The sequence below is a fragment of the Arctopsyche grandis genome, chromosome 5 (genome assembly GCF_051622035.1).
Source record: "Arctopsyche grandis isolate Sample6627 chromosome 5, ASM5162203v2, whole genome shotgun sequence".
Classification (NCBI taxonomy): Eukaryota; Metazoa; Arthropoda; class Insecta; order Trichoptera; family Hydropsychidae; genus Arctopsyche; species Arctopsyche grandis.
Genome location: NC_135359.1, coordinates 14,198,953 through 14,222,506, shown reverse-complemented (window position 1 = coordinate 14,222,506; position 23,554 = coordinate 14,198,953). Strand labels below are relative to the sequence as shown.

Below are 23,554 nucleotides of genomic sequence, written 5' to 3'. Positions count from 1 at the left end.
AAATAATTTGATAAGGTTATCGCAAATGGAATCATTTCCATTGGAATATCGTTTGCTGAGCAAGGGACATCCAATTCCCAGTAGCAGTAAATTAGCTAAATTGTCCCCTCTATTCCACGAGAATTTAATTTGTGTTGGAAGTAGACTTCCTCTGGGAACAACTCTATCAACGTCACCCATTATCTTGTCAAATAAGCATAAACTTACACACATGATTGTCCGAGATGCGCACTTGAAATATATTCACTTGGGTACTCAAGCCTTACTGTCGTTATTGCGGCAGACCTATTGGCCATTGGCCGGACATAATACTGTCAAAGGAGTGGTGCGTTCATGTGTCATTTGTTTCAGAAATAAACCACTGTCACACAATAGATTAATGGGATTACTCCCGCTTGAACGTACCACTGCGAATTTTCCTTTCAGTCATGTGGGGATAGATTTCGCAGGACCTTTTCCTGTGAAGAGTGGTTGCAATAAGAATTCTAAGATAATTAAGGGTTACGTTTGTGTCTTTGTGTGTTTTTCCAGTAAGGCAGTTCACTTGGAACTTGTCGGAGACTTAACGAGTTCAAATTTCTTAAATTGTTTAAGAAGATTCGTAGCCAGACGTGGCAGGCCCAATACGATATATTCCGACAATGCTACTAATTTTGTCGGTGCAAGTCGTGAACTCGTTAATTTAGTAAAATTAATTTACGAACGTCATCATGAGGAGAAGCTACTACGGTATGTAGCCTCCGAAGGGATTCGTTGGAAGTTTAACCCGCCAAGGGCGCCTCACATGGGAGGGCTGTGGGAAGCAGCGGTTAAATCCATGAAGATTCATTTAAACAAGGTGTTAAAGGCCACCACCTTAAATTTCGAATCATTTTGTACGGTATTGACTCAAATAGAAGCTTGCATGAATTCCCGTCCTCTTAGTCCCTTGTCTTCGGATCCACTAGACCTTTTACCCCTCACACCTGGACATTTCTTAATTGGCAGATCCTTACTCGCTCTTCCAATGGAGGTTAAATATAACACTAATGTCCATGCCAATCTGCTTCAGATACAATTGACCACAGCAGCATTTTGGAAACGTTGGTCGGCGGAATATTTACATTCTTTGCAGTTACGACACAAATGGAAGAAGGACTCGAGCAACAATCTGAGTGTGGGTCAAATGGTCCTGTTAAAGGAGGAACACATGCTGCCAACCCGATGGGTCTTGGGTCGAGTCACTAAATTGTATCCCGGACCAGATGGCAGAGTTCGAGTCGTCGACGTCTTTACTGCCAGCGGAGAGTTTCGTCGGTCCAGTCATCTAGTGGCGCCATTGCCGATTCTACCACAAGGACCACTTGACAGGAAGGAAGATCAGCAAGAGGGAGGAGAAACAGCAGCTTCAATTCCGTCAACTTCGGTAGCTTAGTTTAACCCGAAGACACTACCCCCAACTCATATTACTTATTAGATGTAATCATGAGTTTAAATCAGTCAATGTTAATAGTAGTACTCCGTAATTCACTTTAATTGTGTTGTGTGTATAATTTAAGCTATTTTCATTTTAACATTCGGCAGTATATATCTCCGAATTTAATCTAATCATTTTGTCTTTATAATATAAGACTTGTCTCATGTCATCACTCGGAAGGATTATATCCGAGTTTAAAATAAACTGTTCAAATTTGACAGTTAAAATTAGATTCATGATTTGTTAATGTTAGTCTCCAAGCCACACTTAATGGAGCATCTTAAATTATTTCATGTCTACTTAATTATAACCTGCCGGGAGTCATCCGCAGGTCTTATGTTTCTTGTTATGAAAACATAAGTTAACTCTTACTGTTTATAGTATTTATGTGAATCATAGAATAAGTAAATATTATAATACTGAACATTTCGATGTAACGTAGAGACATCTATAATCATAGTTCGCCTTCATTTCCTGCTTGTAGGAATGAATGAATGACTTTCCAATTTACTTTTAATTTAGCAATGTTTGTGCTACTTGTTGATGAAATCAAGTTAACTTAGGAGCATTACACTCACTAATCAAGTTTAGTTGATCGGTAATAGCTGATCTGTCTTGACAACTGTAACAGTGTCAACATTGTATTGTCTAAGTTAACATCAAGATGAGGAATGCTTAAGTTTTAAACCATATACAGTCCACTCTCTCTTCTTTAAAGTAAACTTATCTTGTAATGCTTATTCACAGCTTCAAAGGAGATTTCAAAAATTTTAATGTAAAGAGAAACAACATTCACCAGAGGTATACCTATAAGTTGAAATATTACTGAACCAATAAATTGATTTTATCCTCACACTGGATGAGGCAAAGGTTTCATTATTCACCCTCTATTTAATTATTTTAAGAGCTATGATTTATTGTAAACGACTCGTCAGTAATGCTGTAACTCTGTAGAATAACTGTATTGTTCAACAGTTTTCCTATGTGGGACTATGTTCCGACTTTTGTAATGACGTGTGGCAAACAGTCTTATTAACTGATTGTCGATTGGCATTATTGACGAGTTGGCATTAGTGTCGGCCCAAGCGGAAATACGCGACGGTCGACAGAGTTCGAGCAGACGGCGTACGGACAACTTGTGTTCCGTACGCTCCGCTGAACCACCACGTGCAAATTTTACATTTCAATAAACTACATCAAACCATTATCGAAGTCTTTTCCAATATTGTATTTGAAACAATCAAATTTCAGGGGCGTATTTAACATAATATATACATCCACACATACATAGATTCAGTGTTAAGAACGTTGTCTTTATTATTCATTTTTTTAATGAAATAGCATAGATAGGAAATAATGTAGTAATTACAACAACCGATTTTCTGGACGGAATTGATAAATTTCGAATGAAATTGTGACGCTAATAAAATATTACGCATATTTTCACGACTGGCATTGCTTTAATTTTATCGAATTGGTCGAGCAAATCGAATGGTGTGATTCCTGCAAAAATTGTATAATCGGTCACCGATTGCTAGACTATTTGTTAAAATACTCAAAACGAAAAGCAGTTTTCTAACCGTTTATTATTGTTTATAATAAAGTATACTGATATTTTTGAATTTCTAAAAAAGTTTATTGAAAAAACTGGTCATATAATTTGTTACGTTATTTTATCGGTGTCCCAACGTAATTTCGTTTCATTTAACTGATTTTTCTAGCAATAAGAATTCTCCGACAAAAAGTTTTCTCATTTATAAGTAGTTGATCTGGTGTATTGAAGATTTACAAAAGAAAGCAAAATTTAAATTACATATTTAGCATAGGTATATACATATTATGTATGTATGTATATGTATGTAATAAAACGCAACTGCTTAATTTGTGCGAGCCTAAATGTTTAAAGCGCATATCTAAATAATAATTAAGCTCGGTGTACAGTGGCGATTTATTTTGATGACGAAACGTTCATTGTCGGCTTTGCAACCGATTTATTGTCCGTGTTCGAGTTCACCGTTAAGTTTCGCTAATTTGCGTTGGCCAATGCGGCCATTGCGGCCACAACGAACCGCGACAAATCGGCCCGCGCCCGTGGCCGCTTTTCACAATTGGAAAATTTCGACTCACGTTTCTACAGAACCTTTTTGTTTCGCTTTTAGCCGTATGAATGAAAATTCACGGAACCGTCGATCGACTTGATTTTGCTCGGCGAAACTAATTGTATGTGAAACCTGGGTTTCGAGCATACCCGTACACCATCAATGATATTTCAATTTTCAAATAATGCATTTCGTGTAAACTTCAGAAATCGGCTTTTGATGTAACCCATATATTTTTATGCAAAACTTAAAAACAAGTTTGAAAAATGAAAACAACAACAAAAAGATCGACTGATTCGAACAGCGAGTCACAAACGTCACACTGACAGTTGAGCCTAGGGTATTTGGCCATAACAATCACCATTATAATATAAACATGTTAACATATAATATATATAACCTATGAGTGAAGTAAAAATATATATGAGAGATAATGAGAGCATATAATGCAAATGATATAAGATATAGTGTGAAAAAGATAAAGTAGGCGTTTACATAATTAAAGTCTGACAAAACGAGAGTGTGGTGGAAAGGAAAATATTTAAGTCTACTTACTAGTAAACGTCAAGATGGTCAAAATTGTAGCATTTTTAAACGTGTCTATTACGATTATTTTTCACCATCGAACTATCAGAAATGATTTAAATTTCCATCGTTGACCAAACCGCACAAAATGGCAAAGTTTCAAAATGATCGGAAGACTGTAGGAAAAGATACTGAATCGTTTGCGAAGTAAACCTAAGAGAAGGCCTTGTAATAAAAATGACGCAATATAATTTGGGATTTAAAAATGCATAGGTTTACAAATTAATGTAATCACATACACCATACACATTCTAAATATACATATAATATAATATAATTGAGTCACTATTTATTTTTAGCTGACGACTCGATAAAGATGACACAATTCAAACATTTTGATTTTCTTTGTATAAATATTGAAATTCATGTTGAAATTGACAAAGCGAGTGAAACCGCTAGTTTGCGCAACAATTTCTACATTTATTGTAAAATATCTTCGTTGACGCGGAAAAATCACTCGGTACATTTTTTACGCATTCATGTGACAAATTCTCAAAAGGTCATTTTCTACCGATTTCTACCGAGTCGAACAAATTACAGAACCTTAACAAAGCGCAAAAAAGTGTTACTTATTGGAATGTGTGCACTTTGATGGACATCAATGATTATAAATCAATTCGCGCCTCGTTCGTTTCAGGTCAAATCTATAAATAGGAGATATTACCTGTGCGCCAGTCTAACTAATTAATGCTTCAGCAAGATCGTACGTTATACGAAACTCCATTTATTGAATTAGATGTCCATGTAATGACGTAACGAGACAGAAGGTCTCAGGTATGTTTTCATTGTGTAGTTCAACATAAATCTTGACGTGTACACAACACTCGCGTGACGTGTCATAATAATAAAGTCACGCGCACACATTTACACTTTTTTTTCAATTATAATTATATGTACATACAAAATTTTAAATTAAGAGCGTCAAAGCTTTAAATTAATGTGTATCTATTTGAAATATTAAATAGTTGCGGTTGACATCTGTTGCTTGTCACTGCACATCGCACGAAATTAATGTTGTTTACCGTGCGCGCATTTCTGTAAGGATGCAGCTCGATCCTAGTGATCCTAAACTTCCTGCGTTTTATATTTGTAATTTGTCTGCGCTTTTTCTAAAGTCAGAAACAGCCGTCGTAGTGGTCCCCGAGGATTATACATAAATCTGTTCGTGTCCTCTTCGAAAACACAGGATGTTGTGCTTTGTTCAGATACTCCATGACAGACAATAATGGCAGAGGTGTTAATTGAGAGCGCATGCTCGCCGCGTCTCTAATCAGAAGATCAGTATCTTTTCAGGACCAGACAGCTCAACGCATTCGGCTTACGGTTATAACAGCTTGGACTGGATTTGAAAAATGGCTTCATTAAGCGTGAATAAATTCTACGCGTGTGAAATTGTATACTGCGATAAAGAAGTTTGGACAAGATAAAGTCCAAGACGAAATCAGCGTGTCTGATTACGGTGACACATTCAGTGAGATTCCGCTAATCAGAGGCGCCCACACGCCAGTTCAACTGGTTGAGCTTAATTGATATCAACCAGAGTGTCGCGATGACACAATTCATTATAAATTCCGGGTGACTAAAAAATACTGCTCTTTAAAGATATCAGTCAACTGAGGCTAATTTTAGAACCGTTAGAATTTTCAAAATTCGACTTTCGAATATTCAGCACTGTAAGTAGTATTGGCAAACCTTTTTTTATCGAGCAGAAAATCCATGTGGGCGTAGCCAGACACATATAAATATTTCCCGCCAAGGCGTCCGCTATATAAATAACCCGACAATAAGTCAACAATCTGTCGACAAGCGAGCGCTTACAGTGTCTGTGACAACCCTGAAAAAGCAAACAAACAGTCATTGGGCATACATTTTTTGAAAAATAAATTAATAAAACAGATTCTATTTGTTGCGCAAACAAAACAATTTCAATCGCTTACTAATTCATTATATTGTATCTAAAAGCTAGCATTCTTCTATTTTATAAAAAAAGCGGCTTAAAAATATCAAAAACAAATGAACGACAATTGTGCTAAGACGAAAAATCAAACAGGAATCGATAAATTAATATGCAATCAAACAGTCACGAGTCATGACAGATAAATACATTGTGGTTGACACAATAAAAATGACAAAAAAGTTCGAAATTTTCCGATGTAAATGTAGATTCATCTGTTTATATTATGCATTTGAACAGAGCTCTGTAAAATTGATCGAAATAATTCAAGTCTGTTTATTTGGTAATAGTACGAGCAAACAACGTGTTCTATTAACACTTACCGCACCGTGATGGAAAGTGAGTGACCAGGAATTATATTTTATTTTATTTCTCCAAATATGTATATTATACTAAATGCAGGTTCTTCATATTTTATTTATTTCTCATCAAAACATCAAAGATTCGAATGATGTCATTACGAAATAAAGACATTGATTAATATCAACTGAAATAATTATTTTCGCGGGAAGACTTGGTACACGTGCCTCACAAATGCGGGAGAGAGGGGGAATTCAGTACGCTGCGCTCAACGGTCAGTGTGAGAATAATATTTGCCTTGGAATAACGAATCTGCTTCGGTGATTATTTGTTTTCATTTCTTGAACTTATTTTGTGTTATTAGATGTTTAATACGCGATAAAATGATTTTTATAACTAATTAACTCGAAGATATGCATTATTTTAACTTAAAAAGCACATTTTCAACGGGACGCTTGGCGTCCAGCATAGTGGCAAGCGGATTTTTTTAGTTCAGTAAGGTAAGTGTCAATACAACGGTATCAATTTAAGTAGGATTATGATTTTTTACAGAAATTTATCACAGTTTGAACTAGTTTTGTTGTAATACTAATAAAATTCTATTGATTTCGATTCAAGTGTATTAAATAAAAAGTTTCATATACTTTGGGAAGTCGACTCTTGTACCACCTGTTGCGTTCCGCTGTCGTACCATATAAACGCGGTGACTACCAAAGCAGCGGCGATCAAACGTTCAAATTACAAATATTTAATTTTAATAAACATAAACTTTTCACTAAATTGGTAGTCCGTTTAAAACATCAGTCTGCCGTTAATTGATATTGGCAAACACTTAGTGGAAAACGTTAATTGAAAAAATAAACATCGGTCTTTGAAATGAGACTGGTATATCGCAAATCGGCCACATTAAACAGATTGCGTTTATTTGGAGCTTTTTCCTTCTTTATAAACTATATAAAGTAAATATTGTAAGAATAAGTTGCAGATAGAAGTGTATTATAAATGTACATATTGTATATGATAGTTTATTTTGATTGAAAAACTTTTTGGAATGTAAAATTTGGTAAAAAAGTTTATGGTTTCTTAAAAAAATAGTGTTAATTGTCTCTGAGGGGAGGGGAAAGGACGTAGACAACTGCGATGTTGTGCTTGCGCCATTTGCCTTTTAGCAACACTTAGTCCCGAGGGATCGTAAATTAAATAAGAAGACCGTGCGACTTATTTCTTTTATTTTTTAAACTTTATTTAGTCTGTCGACTGTATGTTTGTTCGGGGAACGATACTTTGGTATGGTGCAGTACGCGTGCGCTAATTGCGTACATAATTACCAAACCGCATCCTGCAAGATGCCACAAAACAAAATGGTAGAATATGCTACAGGTCCAACGCCTACTAATGTGCTAAGCATGTGCGGCTTAATTAGTAGAGGATGATGTGTCGTTAACATTTAAGACATTTTACATTTGTGTTATCTCGAGTGATATTCATGGTGAATGTCTGTCAGCGGACCATTATTTTAAACTGAAAACCGACAGTGGGTTTTATGGGTTAGATTATATTCTTATCATATGCCAAAGATAAATTATCATCATATTCGATTATAAGGATTTAAATGAAATTTTGATCGATTTAAATCTAAAATATACCGAAAGTTTGCTAGTAGTTATATGTATGATGAAACGTTTGGCTATGAATGTGGATATATTGAAAATTGAAATAATATTAAAAATACTTTAAAATTGGAATCCTTTTATCTATTTAATGTGAAATAAAATATTATGACGCGCTCAGGTTTATCTGTGACTAAAAAGAACTTACAAATGCTTCATATGTCAGTCATCGAATACATTTGTATTTATGTATGTGAAAATATTTTAGATAAGCTTTAATCTAGTATGGATATATTAGTGCCGAGTTCGAATGCAAAATTATAATATGGTTTTATCAGTTTTGTTATTCTATTGCAATTGTATTTTCAATTTAAGTTACAGCTTTATGTCTTCGGCGTGCTTTTGGCATCAAATGGGTCTAAGAAAACACTTATCAGAATTAGGTCGTTAATTTTTAATCACTTGCGGAGTCTGCAGTTATATTTGTATACAGAAAGTCACGTTCGGGCTTTTGTTTACACTCATAAACTCGACTGAAGTAAATGTTTAGTTCAGTATTTAGCCCCAATCTGTCCTACGTTAGTTTTATCAATGTTTTTTTTACTCTTAATCGCTAATGTTCATTTCAAAGTTCGGTTGACAGATTTTTAGATTTATAGATCCGTTAAAGGATAACCGATTTCTTCCCCTCTGTGATTTTTTTCAAATCCAGTTGGAGTGTATTCGAAGGGATTTTTTTTCTCGTCGACAGTGATAAGCCGCAACAGATGTCACTCATAATTAGGGCATTTAAAATGAAATTTTAACACCTTGCCCATTTGTAAGATTGTTTTTAAAAGGGTCTCATTTAAATAATTTCCAAAATTTATTCGAGTGAAAATAAATATAATTATATACATACATAAGTTGTTCCAATGTAATTAAATTAAAACAAGAAACGTGCATAAACATATGCTTCTACACATTACTTGAAACATGAAACAAAAAACAAAGAAAAAAAGTAAAATTTTCTTTACAGACTTTTTGATGTTTTTCTTGCTTTGTCTTTGAAAGTTAATTATATAATGGAGTAAAATAATACTGAAATGTGCTTGCCATGAGTTATTTATACCATACTTTTTTATGTGGTTAAATATAATATTATAAATTGGTACCTACATAAGTATGTACTGAAAGTCAAAGTAAAATCATATTGAAAATTCCGGTCTTTGAAGGGTTAAATCAATAGCGATTTTGAGGAGTTAATTCTCCGTTCTAGATTGTCATGAGTGCGTTTCAACAAGAACGACCATTAATCGGATTTGTGGAGTTAATGCGACATCCGTTCCGATTTATAGATTAAAAAGTCGTCATCTCGACAGGTTGGTTGGTAAAAAAAGTCAATCAACTTCATTTAAATAGTGTCCCGTTTTTAGTTTCTTGTTTTTGTTCTCTATTGAATTTCAAACTTCGATTAATTTAATTGACCGACTGATTTGAGCGCAATCAAAAGGAACATATCGATCTAACGCGTTAATTACAATCACGCTATGAATGACACACGTAATCCATTTGGGAATGTATTGATTATACGATTTTGATTAATTGTCATGTTAATTTATGTACAGTGACATAATTATGTTAATTTCGAAGTACCTGACTATGCAAATTTGCCTAAAATTTCGACTACCTCAAAGTTAAATGCAGCGAACTAATTTAATATGCCCGCGAGTTACACATAACATCATAAACGAATTTAATTATTGCTTGTAACTTTTTCAGTTACCGTATTTATATGGGTAAGGTCGTACCTATTTACATATATGTAATTTATAAAATTATCGTATTTAAGTGTGGATATATGTTTTTAGTGGTACTATTGCGATTTTGTAGATAATCTTCTAGGGTTTGCTCGAACTGATTGGCAATAATCGACAGGGGCCACATAAAGCTCAATCAAGCTGATTTGATCTATAAACCGCCTTGGGCCGATAATTAAATTTTATTGAGTCAATTTGGCTAAGTAGGAGGCAGAGGGGAACGAGGGACTGACAAACGTGGCGGCGCGTACTCCCGCCGACCACCATCTGGTCACGTGAGAAGAAAGTTTCAATTTTACTAAAAGGGCCTGCTTAGTGTCTTTTGCAGTCTGGTTTGGATATCGCCGTATCAAAATATATATACAGGGAGCTTCGCCATCCACCCGTCCACCCACCTACCCAAGTGTTGGCTAAGCTCACGCGAAACTTTCAAATCAAACGGTGTACCGCGCGGGAGTTAAACTCCAAAGACGTCTGCACGGCTCTGGCAATGGCGATCGATATTCGGACTTCATGTTATTAGTCTAGAATGCTATTAATTCAATTTAGTAGAAAGCATCATTCATTTTGGAATCCAACATTTCAATTCATTAATAAATCTACATATGTATGTATGTATGTATACATATGTATATGGTGTGACATTTTATTAGCTAAATTTCAAGGAACTATCATATGTACATATGTATGTATGTATATCAAATATTGAAAAAATAGCAAATATTTTTTTAGAGAATTGTGTCACAGATGAATTTTTTTATACGAACTCTAATATTTCTGCATGCCAACTATTTTATTGCTACAAAGTATATGAATGCATATATGTATAAGAAAATATAAACATATGTATATCTACATATTATTTAGCCAGCAGCATAGCTCGGACGTTAAGCTTCTGCTTACTGTCAAGAAGGTGCCGGGTTCTATCCCTGAATGAAAATGAATTTTTCAGAGTATGCTGTTGGTCAGACCTGGATTTGTGACTCCAGGTTGATCGTTTCCTATCAGAGTTTGCCAATTTTCTCTGATTTCATTGTTGAAACGGTTCCCGGAAAAAAAAATTGGCTAAAAATCCTTCCTACCTACTATGTCACCACTATTTGAAATTTGATGGATGTACAATAAGAATTTATGTACAATTCATAGATGTCTCGTTAATTTGCGAGTTTTTTCAGTGTCGCGCAATTCAACGAATTATAATAAAAAATGCTGCATTTGTATTTGTAATTGGCCAGGAAGGCGCATTGGGATTTTCCTGTAAGGCCTTCCTGGTATATATGTAAAATAAAAAATAAAAATATTGTATAAGAAAATGTAAATATATTGAGATTTGGATTTTTAAAATAAAGATTGTGTTAGTCACATAAACAGATATATGTATTATACAAAGATAATGCGTTTGATGTATGACATTTTGTTTCATATGTACATATATATTAATTTAATAATAAAACACGGAATACGTGGGTTGGGTTTTGTACATATGTATGTATAGCAAAGGTGGTTGATGTTATGGTGAGAGCAAATAAATTGAAATGGCAATGGGCGGGTCACTTAGCTGGAAGAACGGACGATAGATATATGAAAGAAGTGCTCGAATGGTACCCGAGATAATGTTAATGTGTATAAGGAAGGCCACAAGAGATATGGGTGGATGAAATCAGAAAAATGTGTGGAATGAAAATAAAAAATATTAATAAAATAATATTTAAATATTCTTATATTTTATATGTATATAAATTGTACATACATACTTGAATAAAATTATATCCATTTAGAATTGTATGTTGTATAACTCAATTGAGAAAAGATCATGCAAGATTGACACCTTGTAATATTCCTTTATTTATTCACTTCCAATCGGAAACCACTTTAGAAATACGTTTACATATTAGATTCATGAATATTTATCTCGGTGAAATTACATAATTTTAATAAACGTATGTATAGGTATGTGTGTATATATTTTGCGTGAGGGGGGAGGTAATTTAAAAATTTCGGAGAGTGTAAAATTTTGGGACAATTGTTAAACTGTGTTGACGTCAATCAATCAGTCGACGTTCAGAGGCGTTTTCCCGTCCAAATCTCAACGCCTCGAAGCCTTAAAGACGACGCGCAGAAAACTTCGGAAAAACCCGTGGGTATTCGCATTAAAGAAATGAAATTAATTACCGTAAGTGATAGGGGGAAGTAGAGGGAGGAAGAATGCTGGAATTGTGTAGGACCGCTGCGTTATAACTCATTGTGGCGAGCCACTGGACAGGTGCTCTGAACCCCGCAGATTTTCACCCTTCCTTGCCCGTCCCCACCCACCCACCCCAAATTTCGATGGATATTTTTATATTTAGATTGCGGTTTATATTCGGTTGAAAGTTTGTGAATTCGATATGCGCTATTATTGAAAGTGCGCTCGTATATCTGTTTTGACATTTAATCTACGTAAAACGGTCTTAGAGCCTGTCATAATTTATTTAAAACTTTCAGACAACTTTTGATATACTGCGCATCGTTTCATGCTAACTTTGATTGGATCTTATCAATATTTTATTGCTTAGTGCTTTTACATTGCGGAAAAAATCATAGGTATGTATGTATGTATATAGTATGTCCAGTCCGTCCTCAATAAAATGAGTGCCTGGAAAGGATAGGAAATGGGATGGTTTATAAATTAAGAGTACTTAAGTGATTGCTCGCGTTGATGTTCCCTCTCTCAACCTCTTAGCGGCTGGTGGATTAAATTTCTCTAGAAAAACACCACGACGACTTGCAATGTCGCATAAAATTAAACGAAACTGTATGTATATACATATATATACGTATAAAAAAGAAGAATTTTTATCTATGGTGAAAATTCTCATATCGAATGTCCGTCGAAATTTGCCTACAAATTTCAGTATAACAAATTCTAATTATGTGATTACAAATTGATACGAGATAACTAGGCTTCATTTTTAGTCCAAGCGAAGCTGAAGTAGTTTTGCTAGTGAGTATATATAATAAATTAGATTATATACATAATTTTGTTTGATAAATTTGAAATGTTGAAATGGATTCGATCGTTGATAGGAAAAGAAAACGTCGAATAAAGCAAGTTTATAGACTTGTTGTTTGTCGCATTATCTAAAAGGTTATAAAGTTTTAACTTAGAAGACTAAACAACTTTTGAAATATAAAGTGATGGGTGTGCTGTTTATTTCTGTAGATCGATTGAATGTATAAAATCAAAATAATATAATAATATATATAAAAGCGATCACTTGGTGGAATATTTACTTTCTTAAACACAGTGGGCTTAGTGATTACTAAATATAAATGGCCAGCTGAAATATTTCCTTGAAAAGTATTTTCAGCATTGGAAACTTTCATATGTTCACGTTCGTGGTCGATAATTCCATCGGATAGTTTGACAAGTTATCCGAACTGGTAGTGAGATCTGCTTAGGTTCAGTCACTCTATAAAACCTGTGGTTGCAGTTGGTTGTTTTAGCATTGCATTCGACAAAAGTTCTCCTTGTCTGTCCGAACTTGCGAAAAACCGATCGGTTAATACGAGACGTCAAACGTTCTATACTTTTCAATCAAATTAAACTTGGGGAATTTTACTTTGCTTTTTGACTGCAGTGTGTCGATGCAGAGCAAAGTTTACGGCGCAACTTTAGTCAGTTGTTTTTCGCTCTGGTCCATCTCGACTTATTCCGTCGAGATTGAATCGTTATATTACATTCGATTTGATTGGAGCTTTGTTCTATGAAATGGTTGAAAATAAATACAAATATATTCGATTGTACAATATAATCGAATACCAATCACATTGAAGCATCGATGAATCATTGAATCCTTCGATATTTTAACATATGAGTCTCTTCATGATGTCACCCTGAGTGAAGACATCGTTTTTCCTGATTGACAAAGCTTTTATTTAATGGGCATGAGATGAGGGTGATTTCAAAGTATATCAAGTATAAACGATTGCTGCAAATAATTTTTCGTTGCAATCTTATGTGGTTGAAACGAGTTAGACGTATGGCGAAGGGTGGTTTAGGGTGACGTGTGAGGGGGTGGTCGGCAGGTCCTCTCCGGCGCTAATCAAAAACATTACAAATGGAAGTGCTTTCCCATGAAACAAATTAAGTCTAAGTAATAAGGGAGTGGAGCAGAGTGGAGTTGTTCTGTCCCTTCTGCGTATGAATGTTTCATTACTTCTCTCTCGCTGGAAATATTCGTAATTCATCTGAGGAAAGAAGTTATTCGCACCGTCCCCGGCACGCCGCTAGATTAAAGAAAAACTTAAAGGGAAGCAATCTGCTAAATAAGTACCGTCCCCCTGCAGACAAATCCAACCGGAAGTATGCTACACCCGCGCAAAAACAGCTTTATGCCAACATAAAACTGAATAAATCATTCTGCAAAGTGTTTTTTCATATCGCTGTACATACAGATACATACAATACATATGTATGTAAATACGCTGTACATACTTCCTAGTATAATATAATAATACATATGTATGTATGTAAATACTTATTTATTTATTTATTCAATCAATCATGCACACTCGTCTTACAGGTTGCTCCAACGCGACGAGTGTGCTACACAGATTTATAATTATTTATTCGTTATTTAAACAGGTATAAACCTATTTATTAAACACGACATCTATGGCCAAACCATTAACAGTCACAGAGACATCTATGAACATTTTTTGTACCATTTTCTAATAAGTGAAAATCTAGGTGCTGATATCTTGAGTTTTTGCGAAAGAGAAACCGTTTCGATGAAATCAGATAAATTGGCAAACTCTGATAGCAAACGATTGATCTTGGAGTCACGTATCCATGGTCTGACCAGTAGCATACGGGACAAAACCCGTGACCATATAATTGAAAGCATTACATGTTAACCATTAATCTTTGCTGCTACATTCCGAAATTCTTAATAAAAATTATTACTATATTAAAAGCACAAAAATTAACTACAGGTAATTTTTCGTTAGTGAAAGTAATCAAAATCAAATTTTAGTGGAAATTTCAATATTTTTTTCGTTTTTCTATAGCTGCTGTTTTGAATATTATTATGTTCAGTTCAGTCCTGTCAAATTTTATCTGACGTGGTTGTTGGGATAGTCCCATACGATATTCGTTTTAATAACCATTGCTTTATACATGTACATACATATGTATATACGAAGTATCAATATATATATATATATATATATATATATATATATATATATATATATATATATATATATATATATATATATATATATATATATACATACATATGTAGGTTAAATTTTGTAGTCGTGAGATATAAATCTAGATCATTATTAAAATCAGATTCATGTATTATTATTTTTTTGTTGTCAAAAATATATTTGAGTTGAGTATCTTTTTCGCTAGCACTTCCATCACTTTCTCGGTATAATTTCTAAGCTTTTTCATCAAGGTGTGGCAGCACTACCGAACCCATTGTGTCGGATCTTCGTTTTTCCTGTTGCTTTCTCTATTTTCATTCCTCGAAAACACCTGACTTCCGGGTTTCGAGTGAGCGATATTTATAAAAGCCTTCGCTGCCAACTGGGGACAACGGCAATTACAAATGGAAAAGCTACGCGATGGAAATGCAGTTTTCAACGGGGTGTTAACTCCTTTGCCATGCCGTGCAACTTCACGGCAATTTACCTTTTGTAACAATATTTTCAATCATTCGCACATACATATGTAAGACATCGAACTAATTCAATATATTTGTATATTTCATATTGGTTTGTGACTCGACTATGAAAGTATTATAGCTTTGACTTTGACCAATGCAATTGTTCGTAATTTCAATATGACGGAATCAACGATATGATTACTGCAACACATATAACGGTAACGTTATAACTTTGAGGGTGAATCCCTGGTATTTCCTATCCCCTACTTCCTACAAACACATACAGCCAGACATTGACATGTTAGAGGTGAGCTTTGAAGTAATAATCCCGAATTAATTACGGGTGCTATCAGTGGCGCATGATCTATTGGCGCCATTTCCCTTGGCGCCCTTACTCGCCGTCCCTTTTTGGCGCCTTTGGCCGCTAATTGATTTTGCACCAACTACGAGACCTGTTTGTCGAGGCTAATTAATCATTCATGGTCTTCTGGGGTCACCGACACTCCCCCCCCCCTGTCTCCCACTTTCAAATTCTCCGTTAGATTCTCTCGAATGAACCCTTATTCCGGTTAATAGATATGGCAATGGTATATCGAATCTATATTAGAATTTTAATCTTATAATTTGCGTGTTTTGTTTTCATTGCTTAAATATTTTCTGTAAATTGGGGTGCCGGTGCGAAATACACCAATATATGAGAACTACTCTCCGGCGGGCAATTTTATGAAAAAGTTTAAGCGTTCCGACGAAGTGAAACAAAATGAAAAGAAATTTGATGAAAAGGACTTTATTAAATTTTTTAATCAAATGAAAGTCTATGTGAGTCTTTTGCACAATACAGTGTTACTAAAAAGTAACGTTTGACTGTTTTATTCTAAAAAGAAAAAAAAATATTAAAAATTATTTTTGATATGATGACCTCATTTTGACGGAATAGAAGATTTGACGAATTTATTTTAGAAGATTCGACTGAAGATTTTGAAAAATCCTTAATTTTTTTCAAATAAAAAATCTTAGTTTTATAAAGTACATGTATTATTATGTATTATTTAAATATTATTCAATACATTTGAAATGTTTTAAATTTTGTCCACTAAATTTCAAAATAAAAAATTAAACATATGAGCCATTATATTAGAAAGCGGCAAAATATTTGGCCAAAAATTAATACAATGTTTAACGTTTTTACATTATTTAAAAATATTAGTGACCTGTAATATGTTTATTCTGGTTTTTCGAGGTTCTGCACATGTCGAATTAAAATAAGTGATAACAATTTGTAAATTAAGTCAAACGAAATGGTGTTTTGGAACCGAAAATTGGACTTCCGTCACTTTCAAATATAACGGCTCATATAATACTCTTATGTCTTTGTTAAAATTATACATAAATATATTAATCTTTTCATCTGTCCTCGTATAAGTAATGTTTTTAAATATTTATATATATACACACATATATATATATATATATATATATATATATATATATATATATATATATATATATATATATAAATTTGAGCGTAATTAAACGTAATGAACGAGAATCCACTTCCAAGCAAATAGAAAAAGATTCGAGTGCATTTGTTTTGAAATTTAATGCTCGAATAAAAGAGAGTCAATGGGTTAGAAAGCTCCGGTCGAAAAAGGCCCCCGAGGGCACTGCGATTTTCTGGTTAAAGTTGAACCGTCCGAGTTAAGCGATCCCGGTTAAAATTGCCCACTCGAGCCATTCGTTGGTCTTTTGTTAAAACCAGAACTAGCAACCCCCTCCTCTTACCTCCATCCTTACACCGTCCCCATCTACAATACCCTACAGGTTGTTTATTACCGGTGTCGAGAGGCTCTCAGTTTGCCACCCCTGCCGGTGGATTAAGGGCGGAGCGATTGTTTACCGGACGATTCATTTGCAACCCCAACCTCCATCCTTATCAACCACTTCCTTTCGATTTTAATACTCTGGACGAAAAATTCCAATCAACGAATAGTATTCACCTTAGAAATCAACAGGTTTCAAATTGCTAGATAATACTATGACATTCGGAACGAAATATATGTATAAACTTTATCAAAATAATACAGATTTTTCATTTAAAATAACTATTGTCTGACAAAATGAAGTCGAGCCGAGAGTTATTGTGTCTGAGAACGGGCGCGTAAGCAACAATCGCAAATCCAATGAATCTGATGAAGTCGACCGTTAAATTGTTGGTTTATGGTGAATCAATCACCGACGGGGTTTTCATCCCCTTCCCACACCACCCTTTCGCCTAAAGTCTGTCCATACCATACCCCTACTCATGCCCCCACCTATCGTCACAATAGGGTCTTGTGATCAAAAGAACTTCCGGCTTTCCTAGTTAGATGTCACCGCGAGCCATACACCATAGACACGAACCCAAACCGCACATTTTAATGAAGCCATTGTTACAAAATCTTAAATAATATATATAAATCGTAAAATATAAAATATTAAAAATAAAAACGGGTTAACAAATAATATTCTACAATTTCTATAGAAAAACTTAAATGAAATACTGAAATGGACAGCTTTATTTTTACTTACAAAATATATAAAATTAAAATACGCGTAATTAATGCTTATGTCATATTTAATATTACATTTTTTATATTCGCTTTATTTGGAAAAAAACTGATTTTTGAATCAATCAAGTATAATTTCATTAATAAATACACATATGAATATAAAATAAAAGCCGTTTTAAGCTTATGAACAGAATCAATTAACAAATTGAATCATACTCCGTGGCAATTTTTCAATCATGTGTATGGTACGCAATCGTGACACGCGTTCCTAGGGGGATCTGTTGAATATTTCATTGCATTGATATGAATTTGCCACGGTATCCCATTGCGACTCGGTCAATTTGATCAAATCTCATTCTGGATTCGTGTAGTATATAATAAATAATCCCATAGGTAGTGTGAGTGTCTTATTTTCTTCTTTGGAATATTTATAACATTCTACGTTATCTAACCTATTATTATATATAAAAATGTTGCGGTATATTATATATTTTAAAAAGACAATTATATACATGTATGTATACTGTATATCACAGTTCTTCAAAATGTTCTCAAAGTTAGTTTGTTGGAAACCATGAACTTAAATTTTTTTGCATTTCATATATGTATGTACATATGTATAGGTAGTTGGGAGTAGTAGAGTGTGGGAGTCAGTTTATACGGAGCAGAGCTGGAGCTTGAAAAAATTTTGATACCCTATTCAGAATTAAGAAAATCATCAATTAACAGATTTATGTATGTTTTTAAATGTTGATTTTCATTATTATTTTTAAAGTTTTGTGACACTTGTGAGATGCAGACAGGTTGAACTTGGCATATTTATTTAGTAATTATCTTTTGATTATTATTGATTCCTTTAGCCATAAGTAGTTATCTTAAAAATATAAATTCGTCAATTCAAAATAACGTTATATCCAAGGCGTGAAGTGAATCTACATAGAGTAAGGTGACCATTTTATATGTTTTTAAATTGTGTGACAAAACCAGGACATTTATGTCAAAAGAATAAAGTTTCTAAATACTTGAGTTATTAAAAACGCTAGTGAACTTTAGAAAATCATGGATACACATTTATAAAAATAAAAACATTGATTTCAATATTTAAAAAGGCCAATCCCTTGGGATTCTGTCAGGACAGATACCCAAAAAACCAGTACTGTACTGATAAAACCAGTACGAATGACCACTTTAATCTAGAGTGGAGTTTGCTCCAATCGTTTTGTTTAGATGTTTATTTCGTATAAAGAGCACCATTGAAAATCTAAATACGGTTATTTAATATAATCAAGGGATCCCATAAGGGCATAATTTACAAAGCCATACCTACACATATACATACCTACACACATGTATATATATATATATATATATATATATATATATATATATATATATATATATATATACATATTAAGCGAATCTAGCGTTGTTAGGGTAAATTAACGTTAAGCGAATGCGCCTACTATTATGTCGTGACTATTGTGCTATGTGGCGACTACCACGTTCCATTCTATTCACGTTTAATATTGTTAATTACTTGCCAATGACACGAACGGACGTGATTGATTCAGCAAACCGCCATTACAAATCATAATTAATTAGAGCCGGCCATCACTGCCAGCTCGTATGTCCAAATTATTAATCACGTATAATCCTCCCATGTTCCACTCCCTTCACTTCTGTTTGTGATCGTTGCCTTATCGACACGTGTTAAAATATCGCCAAGTATATGTATGTGCATATGTCAGAGCAATGTGTCATTTGAATTTCGATAATGCGTCAAAACTGTACACTGTGACGGAAATGAAATACTTATCTGAATATTGTTTTTGTTAATTAATAAAACGCAACAATATGAACCGCAATTATGCTTATTGGTCGAGTGTCCTTTTTTGACAGCGTTAATTAGTTTGGAGTGTACACGACAGATTGTATACGACGGCTATATTCCTTTTTTTTATGAACACGTGTGTTCATCGAGGGTGATAATTTTTAGTCGTATGCGCTATTGTAATGTTGCGTGATGATATAATAAATATGCTATGTAGAAAAAAATGTAGGAAAATGGCATAACATTGGCCCTGCCTCTTTATTTCGTGTTCGCTTAATTAAATTCTCGAATTGTGATATGGAATAAATTAATAACTAGTGTGATCCACTTGAAAACTTTTTGGACGGTAGTTGTGTATTCAACACTCATACGAGTATTAAAATTAATACACGAATTCCGCAAAAATTTAATATAAATACCTACCATTGACGCGCATGAAAACAAATAGAAGTTAAATAAAGGTAGCTTTAGTTTGTAAAATTCACACAAAAAGCATGACGAACGAAATAAATATGATGCTTCAAATATTCCGTTAATATTTTTCATTTTTCATTCTCCCAGTTGGTTAATTACACTGAGCAACAAAAAAAATCACGTTTTTGAGTTACCAGAGCGGAGACTAGCCAATCTTTACTAAATTTTGAGTTAAAGACCGCAAAAGCCAAAAAACTGTAAAAATCGCGGATTTTTTCAAACGATCACCCACCAACAAAAATAAATATCATATTCGAATTCAGTGGGTCAAACTTAGTAACGATTGGCTAGTCTCCGCTCTGATATTTTTTTTTTGTTGCTCAGTGTTATTGATTCTACGTATTGCAGCTTATTTTATTTGATTTTGCAGCTTATAAATTACAACTTACATATGTTCATATGTACTACATACTTACATAAGCTGCTGATTTTTGAGAGTGTTCTTTGTACCTACATATGTACACATGTATGTACATATAATAATTTTGGTCATTTACAGAATTTTTTGATCATTTATCAAAAATCAACAGTAATAATTATTACCGAGCATCAAAGGTAATATAGACGAAATAAAATATTTTTAATATACGAAGTTTTACGTCAAAAAACCTAATATTTCGTTGGTCAAATTATATACGAATTAAATTACCTATCAGTACATTAAAGCCGGGTTCGAGCCCTGGTTAGATCTCGATTGAAAAGAATCATACGTTGTATGATTTGAAGTCTTTTATGAGGTACTGTTGATTGAATTTAGATATTTTTGATTTATAGCCAACTAGTGGTTTTACCCGGCCTCGCTCGGTATTTGTAATATAATCCGCTTAAACATGGCCAAACTAATAGTGAACATTTTATTAAATTTATTTGAATAATTTTATTTTATTTCAATTTATTTGAATATTCATTTGTTTTTTTTTTTATTAAATTTAACGTCACGGAATCTACGACCCAAACCAACATACATAAATACAAAGTCTTTTTCGAAATTATATATTAGATATAGTGTATAAATATATATAAGTTTCAATTTGAGCCCATATTCTATGACACTACATATGGTAAAAATGAAATAAATTAAAAAAATGGCAACTTCATTCTTGAAAATTTTCCTGAATTGTCTTCTACATGTGCTTATTATATAGGAAAATTATAATGGAGAAAATATTAATATATTGGTTTTGTTTTGTTACAGAGTGATAGGCGGTCGCTGTCGCTGGTAAACGGCGGCAGCTCCGTGGTGGCTGCAATGACGATGGATGCCAGCAAAGAGCCTGGCGCGGGAGCTGTGGCTGGTGCAGTTCCAGCTGGGGTCGGATCCACTGGTGCACCGCCCACGTCGTCGGGTGCAACTCCTCAAGAGTGCGCCGGTTGCGGAAAGCACATCACCGAGCGGTTTCTGCTCAAGGCACTCGATTTGCTCTGGCACGAAGACTGTCTCAAGTGCGGCTGCTGCGATTGCCGACTGGGTGAGGTCGGATCCACACTCTACACAAGGGCCAACCTCATACTTTGCAAGAGGGACTACCTCAGGTGAGAGCTTTAAATAGTTTTAATATGAAGACTTTATGAGGATATTTTTCAAAATTTTTTTGTTGCTAATTTACAAAAATCGCCTGTCTATTGAGCAAAGATTTAAATAGGGATGATGTATTTGGCACGGCTGTAGAATAAATTACACGACATGTCAAATTAACATCTCCAAAATAGCTCATAATAGCAGATTTGGCGTCAGCCCGCCAAATCAAACGTCAAATGTTTTGCCTGTAACAAAAATAAAATTTGACGTTTCAGTGAAATCACAACCAGTTACATTTTCACCGGGTATAGTTCAGTGAAATCATATCCAATTACATTTTAACTGGCCCCTATCAGTAAAATTATAATTTTTGACAGTTATATGATAGCGCGTCGCCCCGCTTCTGTCCATTCCCACTCTACTCGTGGTCCACACATCGTAATATCCATCCAAGCACATTGCAATATCTTAGCAGCCAACAACTATTTATTTAAGGGTTAGGTTAAGTTAGAGTTGGTTTTATTCATTTAAGATTAGGTTGTTAGGGTCGGTATTTATTTTTGTCAAATTTTATTTTTGTTACTGGCAACCCATTTGACGTTTGTTTTCCAGGGTGGACACCAATTCTGTCGTGCGAGCTAGTTTAGAGAGGGGCACTCTTTTTATTTGAATATAATGTCGTGATAAATACCTAATTTTCCTGGAAATAGGGCTATTTTACCGGGCCGATAAATGGTACCTATTTAAATATCATAAGAATAGTTCGGTAGTCAATACTTTCTACCGATAGATTTCTCGGTACAAGCCCTGGCTTGACCTCGGTTGAAAAGTATTTATTTGGAAGTATTTATGAAGTACTGATCGATCATTTACTATCAGAGTTTGCCAATTTATCTGATTTCATTGTTGAAACGGCTCCTCATCAAATTGGTGAAGCCATCCATATACACAAGTTTAATACCATAAGTGTAGTTCAAGATAAACCTGTATATTGGCATATTGGGGTAATATATTTTTTACGAATAAAAGAAGACAAAGCACCGACAGTATTTAAGGGCTTATTAAATTACAAAAAAATAATAAAATAAAGGTTACAATTTTTGCAAATGATCTTTCATGGGGTACGCGGGTCAAATAAGGTTGTGAACGGCTGTTGTATTTAATTAAAAAGACGAATTCAAAATATTACGTTTGAGTATTTTTTATTGTATAAAGGTTGTCAATTTTCTGTCTGAATAAATCACGAATGAAATATACAGAAAGCTATATAATAATACTCATTTGAAGTTGTAGATTAAAATAGAGTTGTATGAAGGTTGTCGTTTCAATAATTGATAATATAATTCAAAATCTTTTGTTTCAGGTTGTTTGGAAATACTGGATATTGTGCGGCATGCAACAAAGTAATTCCAGCTTTTGAGATGGTTATGAGAGCAAGAAATAATGTGTACCATTTGGAGTGTTTCGCTTGCCAACAATGTAATCACAGGTAAATTTTCCCTTAAAAATGATTTAATTGTAGCAAATTAATTAGATTCTCTTATGTATTATATAATATTATAATTGAAAGTAAACCTTAAATTGATGATTCTTTGATGTGACATGTGACGCGAGCAAATATTCAGTTTGAACTCAGTTTTAAAAACTTTCAAAATCCTATTACCAAAGTGAGTGAGAAAGAAAAAATGATGTAGATTTCTGCGTCATCGAGTGAAGGGAAA

The 23,554-nt window shown here is 34.0% G+C and overlaps 1 protein-coding gene across 2 annotated transcripts in view; it reads left to right on the top strand.

Annotated features, from left to right (window-relative positions):
- Nucleotides 1-23,554, top strand: part of Bx (LIM domain-containing protein Beadex) — a 72,412-nt gene that overhangs the window by 38,810 nt on the left and 10,048 nt on the right. For both annotated transcript variants that reach the window (XM_077431293.1, XM_077431294.1), the window contains exons 2-3: nt 21,510-21,847; nt 23,197-23,322. In XM_077431293.1, the coding sequence (XP_077287419.1) occupies nt 21,510-21,847; nt 23,197-23,322 (464 nt within the window). The remainder of the gene's footprint in view (nt 1-21,509; nt 21,848-23,196; nt 23,323-23,554) is intronic.